The sequence below is a fragment of the Neomonachus schauinslandi genome, chromosome 8, assembly GCF_002201575.2.
Source record: "Neomonachus schauinslandi chromosome 8, ASM220157v2, whole genome shotgun sequence".
NCBI classification, from domain to species: domain Eukaryota; kingdom Metazoa; phylum Chordata; class Mammalia; order Carnivora; family Phocidae; genus Neomonachus; species Neomonachus schauinslandi.
Genome location: NC_058410.1, coordinates 85755911 through 85776886, shown reverse-complemented (window position 1 = coordinate 85776886; position 20976 = coordinate 85755911). Strand labels below are relative to the sequence as shown.

At 38.7% G+C, this 20976-nt stretch overlaps 1 protein-coding gene across 1 annotated transcript in view; it reads left to right on the top strand.

The window, feature by feature from the left end:
• The window catches only part of COL19A1 (collagen type XIX alpha 1 chain), a 313602-nt gene that overhangs the window by 221548 nt on the left and 71078 nt on the right, over positions 1 to 20976 (top strand). Inside the window, exons 16-18 of the mRNA XM_021692008.1 lie at positions 2058 to 2108; positions 10796 to 10840; positions 16290 to 16352. Of these exons, the coding sequence (XP_021547683.1) occupies positions 2058 to 2108; positions 10796 to 10840; positions 16290 to 16352 (159 nt within the window). The remainder of the gene's footprint in view (positions 1 to 2057; positions 2109 to 10795; positions 10841 to 16289; positions 16353 to 20976) is intronic.

The following is a 20976-nucleotide window of genomic DNA, read 5'->3' as shown; positions in this document are numbered from 1 at the left end:
TCTCTCTCTATCATTCTCCCTCTCAATAAATTTAAAAAAAAAAATCTTTAAAAAAATGACTACAAAATTATTTTAGGCTGTGAGTGTGCTTTTAAGTTAAGATAGGAGAGTGGATGAGAACTAAGTTTGTGTCTAGGCTATCTATGTTAAATATTAGTCTTGCCACTTACCAGTGGCGTGACCTTGGGCCAATTAACAATTTCTAACCCTCATTTCCTATATCTTCGAATAGGAAATAATGATGGTATATACCGCTCAGTGTCACTGTAGGGATTAAATGAGTTAATCCACATAAGATCTCTAGTATAATGCCTGGCACACAATAAATACATTATAAATGTTTGCTATTCTTATTTGATTGATTCTTCTGCTCTATTTGAGAGACGGTATGATCCTGCTATATTTGGGAGCCCTAATTATTAATACTTTCAACGAGGATGAATGTGTATGAAGCTAAATTTACCCACCACGTCACTATTCTTTGATCTCATTAGCCTTATTATCAACACGCATTCACCATTCACCAAATGCCTACTATGCATATATCCATAAGCCACCTGTTGATGCTACTACAATATGATACCTAAAATTTCTCCTTGCCACATTATATAGCTGCAGAAAGAGCAATGCGTAAGCAATCTCAAGCTTCCTGCTTTTCAAGAATGAGTTTTTATTTTGCATCTTCTTGGCTAGAAACTTTTTGCAAAAACTCCTACCCAATGATTGCTTTCCTCATTACTTCATCTAACTGACCTAGAATACAGAACGCTGGCAAATTGAAAAAGAAGAGGAAAAAAATATAGTGCCATGAGAATTCTTTTCTGACATTAGCTCTGTTTTTATTTCAGCAAAGTAACAACATCGTTTGTCTTTCCAATCATACTCGACTCCATTACCCGTGAGGCCTATTATTTTCTCAAGAGTTATATCAAACTGCTTCCAGACATCCATCATTACATCATTGTATCTGCTGCATTTAGTGGCACAACGCAAAGGTTTCACGTTAGAAAAGACCTTCAGACACAAGCTGTTCATAAGAAACACCAGTCATAAATGTTAACTGACATTAATTTTTTCAGTATACTTAAGGTGTTTCTCCTATCAGTGAGTACAGCTAGTAATCGTTCCTTAAAATTTTCTTCACTTTTCAAAGTTTTTATTTCCTTGTAAAGAAAATAATTTTGTATAACAGTGGTGTTTGATTTGCTCAATCATAGTCTTTCTTTGTGTTATCTTCTGAGGTAAAATGTAAAGAGCTTTGCCTCTGTAATATTTTCTCTCCTCTGAGGAGTTTTCGAGGTCAAGATGAAATATGCAGTCTCTTTTCTGACATTGCTGACTCTCTCTTGGCTTGAACTACTTGATTTAAAATAATGCTAAGCTTTGTATTTTCTTATGGCCCTCTCCCCCAAAGTGTAATCCCTGAAAACTCAGAAACTCTCCTCTTCTTCTCTATCTGGAAGTTTTAGGGACAGATGAATGTCTTCTTCCCTGTCTACCCAAAGCTCACAAGGTGCTTAGTGAACGCTCCATGTCAGCTGAAGACTATGAGCATCTGAATGTCTTAAATCTGAGGTTTTTGAACAGATATCTTTTTCTGGTCTGAAATTCCATGTGCAGCCATTTTCACTCAACCAATTCAAAGGAATATTTCTCCCATATTTTCTCAGTTAATAACACATGGGCACACATTTCTATAATATATTGATCAAAGCCCTGTAAGAAGTGTCAAAAATAAACTGAACCCACAACCTCTTCCCCGGAGGAGTTTTACAGGTACAATATTTTTTAATAAAGAATATGCTGATGCCTGACCTTCTGGTAAATGTTACACTTTCCCACTTAGGACCTCTCTTTGGATTCATGCAGGATTTAACCTAGAAGTACCTTTAGGAACCTGATAAGTTATTGCTCCTGTAATTCTCCGTTAATTAGAATATTTGACTAAACAAATGCTTACTTTTTCTTAACTAAGATTTCAAGAATTCTTAGATACGTTATTTAAATTCACGTTGTTTTGGTAAATGTTCACACCTTTCTCTTTATTTCTAATACAGGGGCCTCCTGGAATACAAGGAGTACAACAGACTCTTGGATATTATAATAAGGTAGGGCTTCTCTTTTTCACATCTTATATACACAGACATTTTATGTAATCATATTTTTGAAAAAACACGTATTAATTCCTAACTGCTCAGACTCTGAAACATGATCACATATACTTAATATCTTTCCTCACTGAAAGTAGGTTTCAAAAAAATGTATTTTGCTCAGCATCTTTTCACAAAACCAGCATTTTATTTTTATAAATTTTTTATTATGTTATGTTAATCACGATGCATTACATCATTAGTTTTTGATGTAGTGTTCCATGATTTATTGTTGCGTATAACACCCAGTGCTCCATTCAATACGTGTCCTCTTTAATACCCATCACCAGGCTAACCCAACCCCACATGCCCCTCCCCTCTAGAACCCTCAGTTTGTTTCTCAGAGTCCATAATGTCTCATGGTTCATCTCCCCCTCTGATTTCCCCCACTTCATTTTTCCCTTCCTCCTATCTTCTTATTATTTTTTATTTTTTAACGTATAATGTATTATTTGTTTCAGAGGTACAGGTCTGAATTTCAACAGTCTCACACAATTCACAGCACTCACCATAGAACATACCCTCCCCAATGTCTATCACCCAACCATCCCATCCCTCCCACCCCCCACCACTCCAACAACCCTCAGTTTGTTTCCTACAATTAAGAATTCCTCATATCAGTGAGGTCATATGATACATGTCTTTCTCTGATTGACTTATTTTGCTCAGCATAATACCCTCCAGTTCCATCCACGTCATTGCAAATGGCAAGATTTCATTCCTTTTGATGGCTGCATAATACTCCATTGTATATATATACCACATTTTCTTTATCCATTCATCTGTCGATGGACATCTTGGCTCTTTCCATAGTTTGGCTATTGTGGACATTGCTGCTATTAACATCGGGGTGCACGTACCCCTTCGGATCACTACATTTGTATCTTTGGGATAAATACCCAGTAGTGTAATTGCTAGATTGTATGGTAGCTCTCTTCTCAACTTTTTAAGGAACCTCCATACTGTTTTCCAGAGTGGCTGCACCAGCTTGCATTCCCACCAACAATGTAGGAGGTTTCCCTTTTTTTCCACATCCCTGCCAACATCTGTCATTTCCTGACTTGTTAATTTTAGCCATTCTGACTGGTGTGAGGTGGTATCTCATTGAGGTTTTGATTAGGATTTCCCTGATGCCGAGTGATGTTGAGCACTTTTTCATGTGTCTGTTGGCCATTTGGATGTCTTCTTTGGAAAAATGTCTGTTCATGTCTTCTGCCCATTTCTAATCAAGAAGTGGATCATTTGTTCTTTGGGTGTTGAGTTTAATAAGTTCTTTATAGATTTTGGATACTAGCCCTTTATCTAATATGTCATATGCAAATATCTTCTCCCATTCTGTCGGTTGTCTTTTGGTTTTGTTGACTGTTTCTTTTGCTGTGCAAAAACTTCTTATCTTGATGAAGTCCCAATAGTTCATTTTGCCCTTGCTTCCCTTGCCTTTGGCGATATTTCTAGTAAGAAGTTGCGTGGCTGAGGTCGAAGAGGTTGCTGCCTGTGTTCTCCTTTAGGATTTTGATGGACTCCTATCTCACATTTAGGTCTTTCAACCATTTTGAGTTTATTTTTGTGTGTGGTATAAGGAAATGGTCCAGTTTCATTCTTCTGCATGTGGCTGTCCAATTTTCCCAACACCGTTTGTTGAAGAGACTTTTTTCCATCGGACATTCTTTCCTGCTTTGTCGAAGATGAGTTGACCATAGAGTTGAGAGTCCATTTCTGGGCTCTCTATTCTGTTCCATTGATCGATGTGTCTGTTTTTGTGCCAGTACCATACTGTCTTGATGATGACAGCTTTGTAATAGAACTTAAAGTCCAGAATTGTGATGCCACCAGCTTTGCTTTTCTTTTTCAACATTCCTCTGGCTATTCGGAGTCTTTTCTGGTTCCATACAAATTTTAGGATTATTTGTTCCATTTCTTTGAAAAAAGTGGATGGTATTTTGATAGGGATTGCACTGAATGTGTAGATTGCTCTAGGTAGCATTGACATCTTCACAATATTTGTTCTTCCAATCCATGAGCATGGAACGTTTTTCCATTTCTTTGTATCTTCCTCAATTTCTTTCATGAGTATTTTATAGTTTTCTGAGTACAGATTCTTTGCCTCTTTGGTTAGATTTATTCCTAGGTATCTTATGGTTTTGGGTGCAGTTGTAAATGGGATCAACTCCTTAATTTCTCTTTCTTCTGTCTTGTTGTTGGTGTATAGGAATGCCACTGATTTCTGTGCATTGATTCTATATCCTGCCACTTTACTGAATTCCTGTATGCATTCTAGCAGTTTTTAGTAAATTTAAGAAAAAATTACTTCAAAGTTTGCAAAACTTCATGCAAAAAATTAATGCAAACCATCGTGCTTCACCATTAATACTGTCACAAATCCAGTTTCTCAGAGGGTAGACCTAGATAATTTGCTGCCTTGAAGCTTGAGTAGCACAATAGGTGATAGATTTCTTATCAGAACCAATCACTGCTACGCTAAAACCTCAAGCAAACCTTTACATACCATAGATCAAGACTGGAGGTCCCCCACCTTTCAGGGAGAGGCCCCTTCACCAAGGTTTTTAAGTTGTAATCAGGGTCGATGGAATACTGACATGAAAGTCCCTGAGTGGCAAAAGGCAAGAGTGTTTTGCTCTGTTCTTCAAGAAAACACAACAGAGGGAAAGAAAATGGGTGTTGGCAGTGAAGTAAGACCCAGAGACCTAAGTGTGACCATTGATTGACCCATCATTTTAATAACAAGTATTTGAGGTCTGATCACTTGGCATGAGGCATTGTGTCTACCAAGTAGGATCCCTTTATACACGATAGCTTGTTGTTGATACGATGCTGGTAAATAATTGTGCTCCTACACAAAAACAAGTTCAGAGACACTCCCCTTTATATCTTTCTTCTATGTTCTTGCTTTCCCTTTTAATAAATTCCTCTGACTACTGTCATTCTTCTCTGTTTAGAAATCCCAAAGAGATGCTATGTGCCAGCAAAGGCCCTGAAGATAGCAGGTGCTCAGAAAAGTGTTTATTAAATGATGAGCTAATTAGTTTGAAAAATCCCAGTTCTTCTTTAATGAGATTGAATTCAACATAAAGACTATGGGAAGTGTGTAGAGCTTGTAGCACTTCCTAAGTGATCCTGTCTTAAATTTTCTCATTTACTTAGATTTTCTAGGGATTTATTCTAGGGAAGAATGTTTGGGGTATATTTTATGATTCTCAATTAAACATTTTTCTGAATAGATCTATACCAGCTTTTTCAAAACATTAGGGCTTGGCACATTAGGGCTTGAAAAAAAAAGCGAAGCATATCTAAAATCAATCAGTTAAAGTACAATGCTTTTTCTGTAAAGGCATCTACTGTCACAGAATAGGATTTATCATAAATGCTTCAAAATAATGAGAATGAGTTTCCTGATGTCACAGTGTCAGCTAGAAAAACTTCAAGAACACACTCTATTACGATCACCTTTGGTATAAAATTTACCAAGTTGCTACTCAGCTACTTAAATATTTGCTATCCCTTGCAAAACTTTTAAAGCTTGTATCTTTACAGGTCTCTCAACACTACTTCTATATATAGTTTATCTGGCCTATGAGTCAGTTTTCCCTTAAATGAAGATATATGAAGCATTTGTATTTTAGTCTAAAGTTGAGAATGTACATTTTTTAACTTTAAGATTATATTTCAAAAAAAATGGGGGCTGACCAGAGCAAGCAAGTGGAGAATCTTGCTAAACCAGGACTTTGAACTTAGCTATTGTCTTGCCCAAAATAACTCCAGCTCTCTGTCCTTACTGCCATTAGAGGACTGAGGCTCACAGGGATTTAGTCCACATCTGCTCAAAATGTGGCTTTGGAGCTGGAGCATAACTGGTTAGAGAAGAGAGACCATAGCTTTTCTTCCCCAAATGATGCATTATAACCACTTGGCTTCAAAAGATTTTACGCCCATCTGGGAATTAATGGAAGGTAGCTTCCCAAAGACTTTACTTTGTTTCACTCTGAGAGTAGTTAGAGCTGTTTTATCAGCCTCCACCAGAATGGATGGAGGAGGTAAGAACTACCTTCTCAGTACCTACACTGGCCAGTGTTTCTGGTTGATAACCACTTTATTCTCATCCTTAGCTTCACAAAGGAAAGGGCCAAATGTGCCATGATGAGAGAGATGCATGTTTTCACTTGGCGGTGACTTCACCCACCCACCCCCATCTGTTTTGGATACTGAGGTGGTTTCATTTTGCAATTCATTGCATGCCTGACAGTCTGGCTATAGCATATAAGGAGAGAGAAAGAAAGGAACATGAATGAAACTTCCTTGGAGATTAAATGATGGACCATATATTGAGACATATAAAGTGATGCTCCAAGGTTAAAATAATCTTCCCTTTTAAATTGGCATTGAATTATGTGATGTCTGCACTTGAGTCCTGGACACCAGCAACTCAGCTCCCATTCGTGCAGCCTGGATTCTGCTGAAGCAGCCACCCGTGGGAGGACAAGCAGTAGGCAACTCAGACACTCCTCCTCCCCATTCTAAACTCGAAAAATCCACAGGTCGTTCCCTCATCCGAGGAATCCTCAGAGGCCAAGGAATTGTTCTGTGGTCCCTGCACAGGAGTTGGTCTTTTCCCCTATAGTTTTCTTTATGTCTTCTGGAGGGAGAAGCTAAGGCATAAAAAACCTTTTCCCCTCCTGGCACAAATCAAAAAGGGAATTGGGAGGGAGGGAGGGAAGTAAGGAAAAGAGAGAGACTAAGGAGTAAGGTTGGGAAGATTATATAAGTGTGTTTATATGTATTTTTGCATGCCCACTTGAGGCTGCAAAGAATAAAAGGTAGATTTCCCTCTCCATCACAAAAATAATTTACAAACAGCTGCTCCCACTTTGTAAGATTGTTTGCAAAACGAAGCAACAATGCTGAGAATATTCTTCCCCTTAAGGAAAATCTGCTCACAATCCAAAAAACTGTTCTTCATCGTCTCCAACTCTGGGGATTTTAATAAAAATTTGATAGGCTGTGTCAACTGCTAACGCCATCAGATCCAGAGCCTCTTGCAACAGTCTAGATGGGGGGGAAAAGTGTTATCTGTGGAGACCCAGAATGGGAGGATTTTACATTTGATGTTGTTTTTAAAGATCCACATTTCAAATGCATAGTTGTGCTATCTTACATCGCCACACTCGGTGCAATTTGCAGAGAATCAGTCTCAGCGGTTGGAGATTGATGCTGTGCCTCCCAGCAACCAATTCTCTTGTTCACTTCTCCAAATTGTTGATCCAAAAAAACCAATTTGCTAGCAAAATAATCTATTTTTCTTTCAAGTATCAAATCATAACTTCATTTCAATATCCACAGACTAGAAAGGACAAAAAAATCTTTCTCCAAAAATCAAACATTCAAAGTCTTTCCAAATAGTGAGTTAAACGCACCCATGGCCTAGAAAGTGATGGCTTCCTTGGGGACACTAAAGGCAACCCTTCTGGACCCAGAAGATTCAGAAAAAAAATTTAAATCCTAACTTCCTGTCTCTTCCTCCTTATGAACCATCTCCTGTGGCTCAACCTATCCATGTCCAGGTACATCCCCTTTTTTCAGAGAATACCTTCTCCAAGTCAAGTGGAATAGCTTGAGTCTTCCCACTTGCCTGACTATAGGTTTCAGAGTTCCATTCATCATTTCCCACAAGAGAAAAAGGACAGGTTCTGACATCCCTAAACTCTTGAAATGACCAGGCAGATTGGCAGCCCCATTCCACAACCCTCATCACTTCACTGGAGGACATTTTAAATAAACACATTTAAAACCATGTAACTATTACATTTATTCAAAAGGCGTACAAAAACCCATTCAAATAACATGGCACAAATGTACAAATGACCTAGTAAAATTAGAATAATATCTATGGCCAAATGCCAGATTCCAGAAATGTGAGGACTATGTCTCTTATTATTTCTCTAGAGCGAAGTAATTGTCTGGTACAGATAGCTTGGAGAAAGTAGAGAGCAAAATCTTACAATGTCAATGCTACTGAAGTTCAAGGTCAAATCTGCCTTGAGTATTATTAGCCTGAGAGTGGAGAACAGCTTCAGAGGCCACTGAGGATCCTTGATTAGATGGATTTCCAGGCCTAGATATTGAATGAAGCAAACATATGGGGCTCTGGCAGGCAGTAAATAGCCCTGTTTTTTGCTTTGGGCATGAAAGCTACCAGAAAATCAAGATTTTAGAACAATAGAGCATATGGATAGAATAATATGAGCTGGTGCTATAGAAGCAATTTTTCATCCCACTTAGAACATCTCTAATATCCTGTAGGTTGTGGGGAGGTGTGAGAGGGGGGGGATCTAAACCAAGATGCTATATTGGTTCTGCTCTGCAATTCAAGAGCATGGGACCTCCCAATCCAAGACCATCTCTGGATAAGTCATGTTGTAGACCAAAGCATGTTCCAGCTTCCCCTAAAATTTTCTTTCTTAAACACAGCCAGGGAGAGATGCTGATGGGTTGTATACACTGACGGGCATCATGCCCAAATGACTAGTATGTTTAGGAAATGCCTCAGAGTTATGTTTTATGCAGGTTGCATCTAAACAACCTACCATTTTGTAACTGCTGATTCTTTATGTATGTGTGTATGTGTCTTAGAGTTTCATACCTCATTTTCAAATATGTCCTTATAATAATATACAGCTCAGGATTTTGAGAATACAATTTTTATTTTCAATTCAGACATCTCAGATCAAAGTTAAACAGGAAAAATGAGAAATGTCTGTCACAAGACCAACAATAACAGCAGTTATAAACTACTTATTTTTGATTGGAGTAGGATGAATAACATGGAAGGTATATTTAAAATGTCAAATTATAGCAACAGTGATCTGAATGCATACTTTTGTTGTGTAAATGTTCCTCTACTTTTTTCTACCAACACATAATATTTTAATAAAAAAATTTTAATGGGAGAAAACACATAAATTAGAATTATAGGCTTATTTATTGAATATTTCCTGTATGTTAGGTACTGTGCTAGGAATGGGGCATTCAATTCCATCATGGAGCTTACATTCTAGTGCAAAAGGTGCAAGCTTCTTTAAACAAACACAAAAAAAATTAAAATATTAGTATTGTAAAGAAAAAATACAATATCCAATGAGAAGATATGAGAGGGGAACCTGTCTGGGAGACCTGCAGGATCTTCCATGAATGGCATTTTATCATAGTTGAGACCTGGGGGATGAGTAGTTGCTAAATGGACAGAGGAGTGAAGACAGAGTGATGACCTAGAGGGTGAAATGGAAAGTATCTTGGTCCATTTGAGAAGCCAAAAGAAGGCTGTTACAGCTGGAAATTCCGAGGGATAACAGGGGCCACCATGATCCTGGAGAGGGAAATGCATTTAGGTCATATGGGATTTTGATGGCTTTGTAAAAGTTTAGAAAGAAGGGACTCAGAATGTCTTAAAGGTATCTCTCTGACCTTATATAGAAAATGTAGGTGTGTGGGGAGTAAGAGTGGATTATAGAATGCCAATTAGGGAGCTACTACAGTAGTCCTGGCAAGCCATGATGAGTGAGGGTAGGTAGTGTAAAGAGAAGAGATTTGGGGAACAGAGGCAGCCAGGCTAGATGACTGATTGGACTTGAGGAAAAGGAGGATGGTCTTAACAATGATACCCAGATGGAAGAAGGAAGACTTCTATGGAAGGGAGAGGATGAATTCAGATTTTCTTTCTCTCCTTGTTTTTTTTTTTTCAATTGTAAAATGAAATTACCATGCATTTTAACAAGTAACCATAGAGCTAGATTAGGAAGAAGCCAATGGTTATTATCCCACTTCTGGACTAATGCATGTTAACAGCATGATGTAATTCTTTCATCTTTCTCTCTCATATATGTGTATATTGTTGAATTTTTTAAATTCAGTTTTGAACTTGTTAAATATGAATTTCTTCGAAAATTTATAAGTGAATACAACAAGTGGAAAATTAGATACATGGGTCAAAACTCAGAAGACATATGCTGGGTTTATAGATTTGTCTTTGTGTAGATGATACCTAAACCATGGGAGCAAAGAAGAGTGTCCAGGAGAAAATGTTGAGTCACAAGAGAAAAGGATCTGGACAGAGTCCTAAGGAAATCCAACATTTACCCATTAGGTGAGGGAGGAAGTGGAGAGGTCAGAGAGACAGGAAGATCCTAGGAAAGTGAGGTATTATAAAAGTCAAGAGAGTGGCGAGTGCAGCCAAGAGGTTAATTAATGGAACGTCCATTATAGTGAGCAACAAAGATATCATTAATAATGTTACAAAGTCATATCAGTGGACTTGTTGGGGACCAAGAGAAGTTGCCAGACATTAATTTGGAGTAGTGACAACTTGCCCTGGGAGGTGTGATATTTCCCCCAAATCACCTCCTGGGAGGAAGTCACAGAGAAGATAAATAGGGTCTACAAAGTTGGTGTTTTTCAGCAATATTTCACAGAAGGTAAGAGAGGCAAAAGTGATTAACATGGTATTCATAAAAGCTATTATTACAACACTGTTACCTGACTATATTTTAATGCAGGGGCTGAATGTATTAATAATAAATGGACTTTTTTTGTACTTTTATTTATATATAAATATACGTATATTTTTTTCCACCTAGGGAAACCTTGGTGAATATGGAGTTCGTGGCCCAAAAGGAGAGAAGGTAATCAGATTTATCCAAGTGAATAAAAATATAAAAATATCCAGGGTTTTACACCAACATATACATTCCCATGTCAGGGACAGTCCTGCTGCCATGTAGGCTTGCGTCTCTGGGGCGCCTTCAGTGGGCACAAGCCTCCCTGCCTCCTAACCAGACAGCAGGATTAGGCACTGAGGGTCTGCTCCCTGGTGAAGACTGCTGAATAGCAGCTGGCTGCAAGGAGGGAACACATCTAGGGGAAATAGCTGTAACAAAGTAAAGGAAATTAGGACACAAGCTTCGATTCATAAAGCGATATTTCATGAATCGTTGTAGGTGGCAAAACCATCTGAAGACCCCTTTAGCAAAATGCCTCAGGCTCAGGCTCCCTATTTTTGTGTCTTCTCATGTACCCAAACATAAGCTGTCGTGGGGGCATTTTTTTTGGTGGGGTTTAATAGTGTACAATCATAGTTTAACCAAACGATTATTTCAAAAACAGTTTTAAAATTAAAACGCTGATGGATTTCCACTGCGTCCTCATCGTCATCTGTCACCAGCTTAATTATATGAGGCGTGAAGATGACAGATTCACTTGCCCACTTAGAAAAATGTTTCACTCCGGTTTGATTCTGGAATTGTGATGACCTTGGATTCAGTGTGAATGTGCCATTGTCAGGAAAAAAATGATGCACATTAAATCTACAGAGATGAGTAGGTCTGAAAACACTCTGAGGGAATGTGGCCTGTGAGTGCTACTTTCATTTGTTCACCCAGTAAAAATTCTCTTGATTGAGGGCAGGGTATTTCGACATGAATCCAAGAAAATATGACTTCTGTGCCTCATAAATCAGTGCAACCAATCTATTCAAAAGATCATACATCTATCACCAGAAAATACTGCTAAAAGATAGTCTCAACAGAAACTAGGAATTTCTTTTAGATTGACCATTGAAAATGAAATTTTCTGCAAAAAAATAAATAAAACCTTGACGTTCTTAAAAAGACATCCAAAAAATATTGATTATACAGCCATAATAAGGCATTTGTGTGTCTGGGATTTTACTGCTAGTACATTAGCATTATTTTCTGTAACCAGATAGCTTACAGAATTTCTACACCACCGTATGAACACATTACATTTTAAGCAATTACTAAAGCACATGTGCAGGCTAACGGGGGAGAAAAAGCCACAAAGCTTGTCACATAGGACAGCTGAGCAAAGAAGAGTGTTGTGGCACTTTTAAAGTATTTAAACGATGATTCATTTATTGAAACCAAACAGCTGGCTTCTGATTGGCTATGTTCATTAGGAAGCATATGTTACTTAGGAATTCCTAAGACCTCAGTGATGAGAAATTTGATTCTGCAAAACAGGTGTATTTCAAACTCTAAGGACCTTTTCTATTCCTCAGAATCTTTTCTAATTGCTTCAGAATCTTAAGTGGAATTAGGAAAAGCCAGGGGCATAACTGTTCCCTCCTCCCGCCCAGAGAAATAACCTAGAAGAGTCTACAGGGAACTTGATGCAGTACCGGATACAAATGTACATATGAAATGATTTGTAAGAATTCTAATTAATGGGAGAAGGACTCTGCCAATAAATAATACATAAAATAAACTGAAAGACAAGCATAGCACTTGCTGGAAGAATGAAGTCACCTCTACCTATACATAGGTACTAAGTGGTTAGTGTCTGTTCTGAATCAATACATTTGTTTTTTAAATTATTATGCTGTTCATGGGTCACCATAATAAGAATTTAAACCTCCTTCAAGCTGCCCTCATAGATTTTTCCTTGCACCTATGGTGGACCTTGATGGTTCTGAACGCTGGCTGCACACTGAAATCACTTGGAGAGCTCTTAGAAAATGCCGACGCTCAGACCTCACGCCCAGAGACTCTGATTGGTTGTGGAGCCCATACCTCTGGTTGATCTGGCGTTGAGTCCATATCACTATTATTTAAAAGTGCTTCAAATGATTCTAATGGGCAGCCAGGATTGAGAACCACAGAGTGGTCAAAAGAACATGGGCTCTGGGGTCAAAATTGATTGTACCATTAACGGCTGTGTTGGGAAAATCATTTTATTTCTCTGAGCATTGGTTTCCTTGTCTGTAAAATGGGCATAATTGTGTCTACACAGAATTGATAGCAAGACTGAAATCAAATGAGATGAGATGAACTTACCCAAAAGCACAATACCTGACACATATTAAGCCCCCACTAAAGATTTGTTCCTTTCTATTCATCTGCTCCAAACTTTCTTCTCATGAAGTCTCACTTCTCTCTCTTTGGTATTAATAACTGTTGCCATCCTTAACACCTGGTCTTGTTCATCTTTTTGCCTCCCACCATAATTTTGACAGAGAGGGACTCAATTTATGCAGTTGAACAAAAGATTTAATGAGAAATACAATTTCAACACATAAGTGACTTGTTATTGCTATATATCACTTCTCCATGCAAAACAGAATCACGAAACCAGCCTACCATTTGGATCCCAAAATTGCAGTGAAGCACCAGAACAAACACAGACAGCAGTAGAATCTACACAGAAATCACTCCTGGCTTAGCAACCACATCCTATATCAAGAGCACTTAGATGCAAGGAGAAACACCAATGAACACTAGTGGCTATTAATGGTAAATGGCAGTAAAGACCATGGCAGCCATGGAACCAGTCCACCAGTGTTGAAATGATGACCTCTGCTCTGTAGTTTTCCTGAGACTGGCAGCATGTGGTGAAGGAATAATGTATTTGCAAATTGGTTAAAGAGAACTGCTCCTTTACATAGACAGTGGAATAAGGTGGCAGAATATCTAAGGACTCCTAAGAAACTAGCAGGTATCTTTTGGGGCCAGCTGTCAGAAGGAAAAGATTTAGCCTCAACAGCACAGGTCTTTGAAATAGCATTGAAAGTGGCAAATCAAAGGACAGCCTTTCCTGAAGCTGAGTAAATTCATCACTTATCTTTCAGCTCATACCCACAGTGATAAATCACTGAACATTCATTTTAAGTATGAAAAACAACTCCTCAGGTGTGTAAAATTCAGGTATGAAATGTTTTTGTTTGCAGAATTTTCTATGAGGGAATAGGTGCCTAAGATTTCCTCTAAGTCCAACCTCACCCAAGTACCACTCAGAGAGACAGAGAGATGCCTCTGTTGGGTCCTTTTTCTACGTTTCAAAGGAGACTTATTTACATGGGTTCAAACATACAGCAGTTATGAATGTAATTACTGTTCTTCCTTGTACAATCCCCTCCTCTTCCCCTTTGTTATCAGGCAGAAGTGATTTTTATAGTAATTTCTAGACCCCTTTCCCTGATTTCTACTTTTATATTTTGCAGATCAGTCTAACAACTAAGCGTATTTTTCTTTCACATCTATGCACTGGGGGATTTTTTTTTAAGATTTTACTTATTTATATGAGAGAGAGAGAGCACGAGTAGGGGTGGAGGGGCAGAGGGACAGGGAGAGGCAGACTCTCAGCTGAGCAGTTTTGGGAGCCCAATGCAAGGGTCCATCCCAGGATCCCAAGATCGTGACCTGAACCGAAAGCAGATGCTTAACCAACTGAGCCACCCAGGTGCCCCTGCATTGGGGATTTTAACACCTACCAGATGAGTAACAGGGAGGTCACTGTGTACCCCCTAATGCTCAGACAAGTCCAGTTGTTTATTTTCTTTTTAAAACCAACACCAATTGGCTTTTTACATATATCCACCAATTTCTCCCTTTTCTTACTTTGGATAGAATTTGTCATATCTAGAAAAAAATTGCTTCTGCTACAGTGTGGTAAGTATAAGACCGATGATGGTACACTAGATGTTTAGATGGTAGAAGGAAAAATGCTTATATTAATAAAATCAAGATTAATTTTACAAAGTATATTCCACACATCTAGAAGAATCCTTTGAAAACTACGATCTTGTTTATCAATTGCATATGACAAGTTCCATCTTCCTCTAGTGTAAAGTCACAAGATACTGATTTTGATAGCAATGTGGAAATAAGCGAACATTTTTAGGACCGTAATCAATTTTTACTTGAAGTACTTTGGGTAGACTGTTATTCAAGGCTTCAAAATAAACAGATAAATACATCCACAGAAGGGGAGAGAAATGGAGATGTGCGCTGCAGGCTTGTTTATAATAAGGAAAAGCTAGAGACAACCCAAATGCCCATCAATGGGGCTTGGATAAACCCTGGTACGTTAACATTTTCCAGTGGTTACAATGAGTGAGCTAGATCTATATGTATCAATAGAAAGGGATATTAAAAACAACCTTGAGTAGAAAAAAGCAAGTTCTAGGATGTAAAATATAAAAATAAAGCTATTTATGGAATTCATTATAAATATCCCAAATAATATATTGTTCATGATTACATATATGCAATAAAAGTGAAAAACTATGGACTGAAAATATAAATATACATTTAAGAGAGTGGCTCCCTTTGGGACAGAAATAGAGGGGAAAATACAGAAAATTTCTTCTTTGTAAATTTTTGTATTTCTTTCGTTTTGGTTGCCTGGTACACAGAGGTTTGCCATATTCCCCTTCATGTTTTCTGTAGTTATTTTTTTCAAAATAAAAATATACAAGACATTGTGTGAGAAAGGTATATGCCCAGAAATGCAATGGTGAACATCATTTTGCAAAAATGCTTTTGAGATTGGAATAAACCCAACATACATAACTTCTAGTGGCTATGTTTACTTTACCCTCATGCGGTATTCAAGGATCTTGGTAGATGCTAAAAGAAAGCACAATGCTGGGACTCCTCCAAAGTCTGATTAGTGATCTACTTCCTTTCCGCTACATTATTTCTAAATTGTATTTTCTCAAAATACTTTTTATATGTCACATACAAACCCCTCTTCAAGATCTCTGACCAGAACATCTTAGACATTCCTAAGCTGCTGTTACCCCATCAACAAGAATGCCTTCTCTTTGTCCACAGCCAGTCATTTCAGTGATCATATAAATGCTGGGAACAGCTGAGAGACTCACTTTTCTTCCTATGGCTCCCCCACTCCTTCACCTGCCCCCACCTAAAAAAAGAAAGAAATGTCTGAAATAAAATGAGTCCAGATTATTGTGGCAGTTCAACAATCTCATGTCTTTAAGATCACACATACACACACACAAAATTTTTTTGGTGAAACAAGACAAAATTATAATTTCTTTCTTCTCTGGACATCTTGCCTTGAAAAATAATTTTTGTCTCTCATTAATTTTAAATATCATAACGAATATTATGGATTTCTGAAAGAGCTGAAGGCATCATGAAGTGCTGACAAATACATTATTATGCAGACAGTCTAACCAGTTTCACGTTGTCTCTTGGATGATAGCAGATAAATTCCGTGGTTGGTGGGAGCACAAGCAATTGCTCTGAACCGCAGTCACAACAGTACTCACCTGACCTCATGCAAAATCTCTCTTCTGCTTTTTCTCAAAAGGGTGAAACTGGACAACCAGGATTCCCAGGGTCCATTGGCCCTAAAGGTCAAAAAGGAGAATCGGTAAGTATGAAAGCTTTTAGGACAAAGGAAGAATATTTTTTAAAAAACAGAATTTAAAATATTTTTCCTAATCAGCCCTAATTCTGTGAGCCTTGTTTGCCCCTGCCTTGGCAAGCAAAAACAGATCAGATATTTGAGCAAGTGCTCTAGCAAGGCATGAAGTCACTCAATCAATTTTTAAAAAATAAGATAGGTAGGCTATTATCACCCCTCTTCTTCATATGAGGCAACTGAGGCCCAGAGAGGTTAACTAACTTGCCCTAGGTCACAGAGCCAGTAAATGTTAGAGCTATGAATCACATTTAGGTAGGCTGATTCTAGAACGCAGGGTTTAAAAATTACTAAGCTGCCCTTCTATAACTAAACATGATAGCTATAATAAATAATAAAGTCAATATACTGAAGACTGGGGCTAATATATCCAAAAAATTAGAAACGTGTATATATCTGCTCTTAGGATACTTTCTGAAGTTACTTTCCTTCCTTGGTTTTTATAAGATCAAAGTAGCTTCTCAAGCCACTTTTCAGTATTACTGAGTCCCCTTTCTTTCAAGACTTAGTTTTTGCTGTAGGAGGAGAAAACCTAAATTATCATTTATACTCAAATCAGACTGCCTAAAGAGATTACATGAATCCTAGTTAAAAATAGCTTTTTTTTTAAATCCTGCTAAAAAACAAAAACAACCTACAGCAGCTCATAAGAATCAGCCAGAATCAGACTTAAATGTTTTATCTTTATTCAAAAGTGTAATACCTTTTTTCTTTTATTATGTTATGTTAATCACCATACATTACATCAGTAGTTTTTGATGTAGTGTTCCATGATTCATTGTTTGCGTATAACACCCAGTGCTTCATTCAGCACGTGCCCTCTTTAATGCCCATCACCAGGCTAACCCATCCCCCCACCCCCTCCCCTCTAGAACCCTCAGTTTGTTTCTCAGAGTCCACAGTCTCTCATGGTTTGTCTCCCCCTCCAATGTCCTCCCCTTCATTTTTCCCTTCCTACTATCTTCTTCTTTTTTTTAACAAAAATCACATTTCCCTTTTTCCTTGCCAGGGGGAACAAAGGACATTGGTTTAGCAGAGATAGTGAATGCAGAGGTCACGAAAATGCCCGCGTGCCAAACGGAAACAGTAGGAAAAGCATTTAATATTACAAAGCCAAAATTTCCCTGTGCTTTGGCTATAAAAATTAGGCTTGTTTGGCAATAAGGGTAATTTTGCAGGCAGCGGTAGGGTGAGGGCATTTACCAGAGTCCCCCAAGCTGTCCTGCCTCCAGGGGTCATGCTCTCTCACCTTTAGTGTCTAGTCCAAGCTTCTAGTTGTCCAAGCTGTCTAGTGACTGTCCAGGACGTGACAGTCTTTAATAGGGCTTCCCAACTTCGTATTTCCAAGAATGTCTGAGAAACTCCCGTTCCACAAATCCAGCCTGGTGGGGATGCTGCCCCTTCTACCTGCCTAATTACTCCTGACACTTCACACTTGTTGGCAGCTCTGACCATCTTCTAACTGCTTCTGTAGGTCTGCACTGTCTCCTCGCCAAGCTTGAACATTGACTCTCACCTCTTAAATTACTCGTGACACATGGCAGACCCAGACTGAGCATTTTTATAAATTCTACTACCTGAAACACAGGAAGAGCAGAAAAGAGGAACTTCCAGTGGTTTAAGAGCAGTGTTTCCCAAAGGTGGAATGTGCACTTGAATTACCTGGGGCTCTTTTGAAACGCAGGGTCTCATTCAGGAGGGCTGGGGTGGGGCCTGAGAGGCCACACTTCTTACTAGTTCCCAGGTGATGCTCATGCTGTTGGTTCATGGATCATGCTCTGAGTAGCAGGACTTGGAGGATTTCATAGCTCCTAGGAAATCCGCTCTGGTTTTCTCTCCCACTGCAGGTGTTTGGGGGCAGCTCACCTACCTCCCTGAGATTATCTTTAGCCCCATCTGCCTTACCCGGGAGAAACAGGCTTCTCTTCCTTTTGCCTTTTCTGCTTGCCAGTTCCCTCTTAATCCCTTAATGATTCCACGTCCCTTATACAGTAGTCCCATGTTGTGCAAGGGGGATAGATTCAAAGACCTCCAGTGGATGCCTGAAACCGCCAATAGTACCAAATCCTATACAGATGACCCTGAACAACGTGGGAGTTAGGGCATCAGCCCCCCAGTGTAGTCGAAAATCTACATATACCTTTTGACTCCTCAATACCTAATTATTGATAGTCTACTGTTGCCCAGAAGCCTTACCAATAACAAACAGTTGATTGCCACATATTTTGTACGTTATATGTATTATATACTGTATTCTTACAATAAAGTAAGCTAGAAAAAAGAAATGCTATTAATAAAATCATAAGGAAGAGAAAATACATTTTACTGCACTGTAAAAAATCCATATATAAGTGAACCCACGCAGTTCAAACCTGTGTTGTTCGAGGGTCAAGAGTATATACTATGTTTTTTCATATGCATACAGACCTATGAGGAAGTTTATTTTATTTAAGATTTTATTTATTTATTTGAGAGACGGAAAATGAGAGAGAGCATGAGACAGGGGAGGGTCAGAGGGAGAAGCAGACTCCCTTCTGAGCAGGGAGCCCAATGCGGGACTCGATCCTGGGACTCCAGGATCATGACCTGAGCCGAAGGCAGTCGCTTCACCAACTGAGCCACCCAGGTGCCCCGAGGAAGTTTATTTTATAAACTAGGCACAGTAAGAGATTATCAACAGTAATAATAAAATTATAATAATATACTGTAATAAACATTATATGAATATGGCCTCTCTCGGAATATCTTGAACTGTACTCACCCTTCTTCTTGGGATGATGCGAGATGATAAAATGCCTCCATGATGGGATGACGTGAGGTGAAGGACACAGGAACTGTGACATAGCGTTAGGCAACAACCGCCCTGATGATTCGTTGGAAGGAGGATCATCTGCTTCCAGACTGCAGCTGACTATCGGTAACAAATCATGGAAAGTGAAGTCACAGATACGGGGGACCTACTGTGCATCTTTGTCTGCCTTCCTCTCTGCCCACCACATAAAAGAAAAGCATTTTTACATTACTATACAGAGTAGTTTAGCTCTTTGTGGTCTCAACCTTTCTATTCAGAACAGAATCTGGACACGACTTGGGAGAATAACCAGAAGGCCCAAAAAGAGGAATGGTTTTCATCCAAATTTGAATTCTGAACCATTTATGCTGAATGGCAGTTTCCCGCCACCTTCACTGCTGGACATTTAGAATATGACTACATGTGTCACATGTTAGAGCTTATCGTTATAGATGAGTTTACAGACAGAGAAAGAGAGGTGACCAGATAGTAGTCGTTGGAGTGAGGACGAACTATCAAGTCTTGAGACAACCAGGCTCCTGGTTTGGTTTGGTTGTTTATTTTTTTTAACCTGTTACTTTAATCCATATGGCTTCACAGTGGCTCTAAATAAGCATGATATAAGCAATGCAACATAAGCAAAAATAAGCAGTTATATAAGCATTGTGGCCCATTGCTCATATCTAAATAACATCATCTCTTCTCTTAAAAATCAACTAGGAATTTTTTAATTAAGGCTGAAAGACGAGAATATAAATAAAGCCCTGATCTAACTTATAGCAGTTAACCAACAATAAGAAATTTAATCACATTGGCTAGATATGGGGCATAATAGAGCAGGCTAGGTTGTGCTAGGTAACAAATTAACCCTGAAATTTCTGTGGCTTAATGCAAGAAAGGTTTTTTTCTTGCTCGTGCTGCATGCCCAGCATGTTGGGTCCGGAGGAGTGGGTGCTGATACCCACTGCACTCAGATACCAGGCTGATTACCACCAGGTAACTAAGCCATCTGGAATACACAACCTTCTCAGTCACCATGCAGAGAAAGTGGGACTGGAGAATCAGGAATGGGCTTCTCCTTGCCTCAGCCTGCAAGGTACACATGTCACTTCTGCTCACGTGTCATCGCCAAAACTAGCCACATGGCCCCAGGGAACAGCAAGGGAGCAGGGAAATATGGGAGAGAAGAGTTGAGCCCTGAAAATCCCTAGCATACAGGACACGAGGTGAAAACCACAGGGGTTCACTTACTAACCACTTATCTCCCCTTAGTGATTTGTTTAAGGGACTCACAGTCCCTAAGGAGACCTTCAAGAGGAGTATTATCTACCATATTGTTCTCACACTTTCTCTTGACTTTCCTGTGCAAAAGAAAAATTTTTTTAAATGAATGGTTTCCACCTTATTGTCAGTTCACTCAATTCAAATCATAAGTAAATCAAATTACAAATCAAATCAGACTGAGCAACCAAAGCCCAGGATTGAAGTCAGGCTGTCTAGGTTTAAATCCTGAATGACCTCTCACTGGCTATATGACCTTGGGGAAATCACTTAACTTCTCTGGGCCTCAGTTTCCTCATCCAGAAATGGGTATACTAATCATACCTACCCCAGTGACACATAAGAATTAACTAGAACAGTGATTAGATCAGTGTTTGATATAAGGATTTAATGAATATCAGCTATTATTGTTATATCTGCATAACTTGAAATTCTCTAATCTAATAAACTTTTACTGGGTACCAACAGAGTACACCAGAAATGCTGTGATAGTCAAGACCA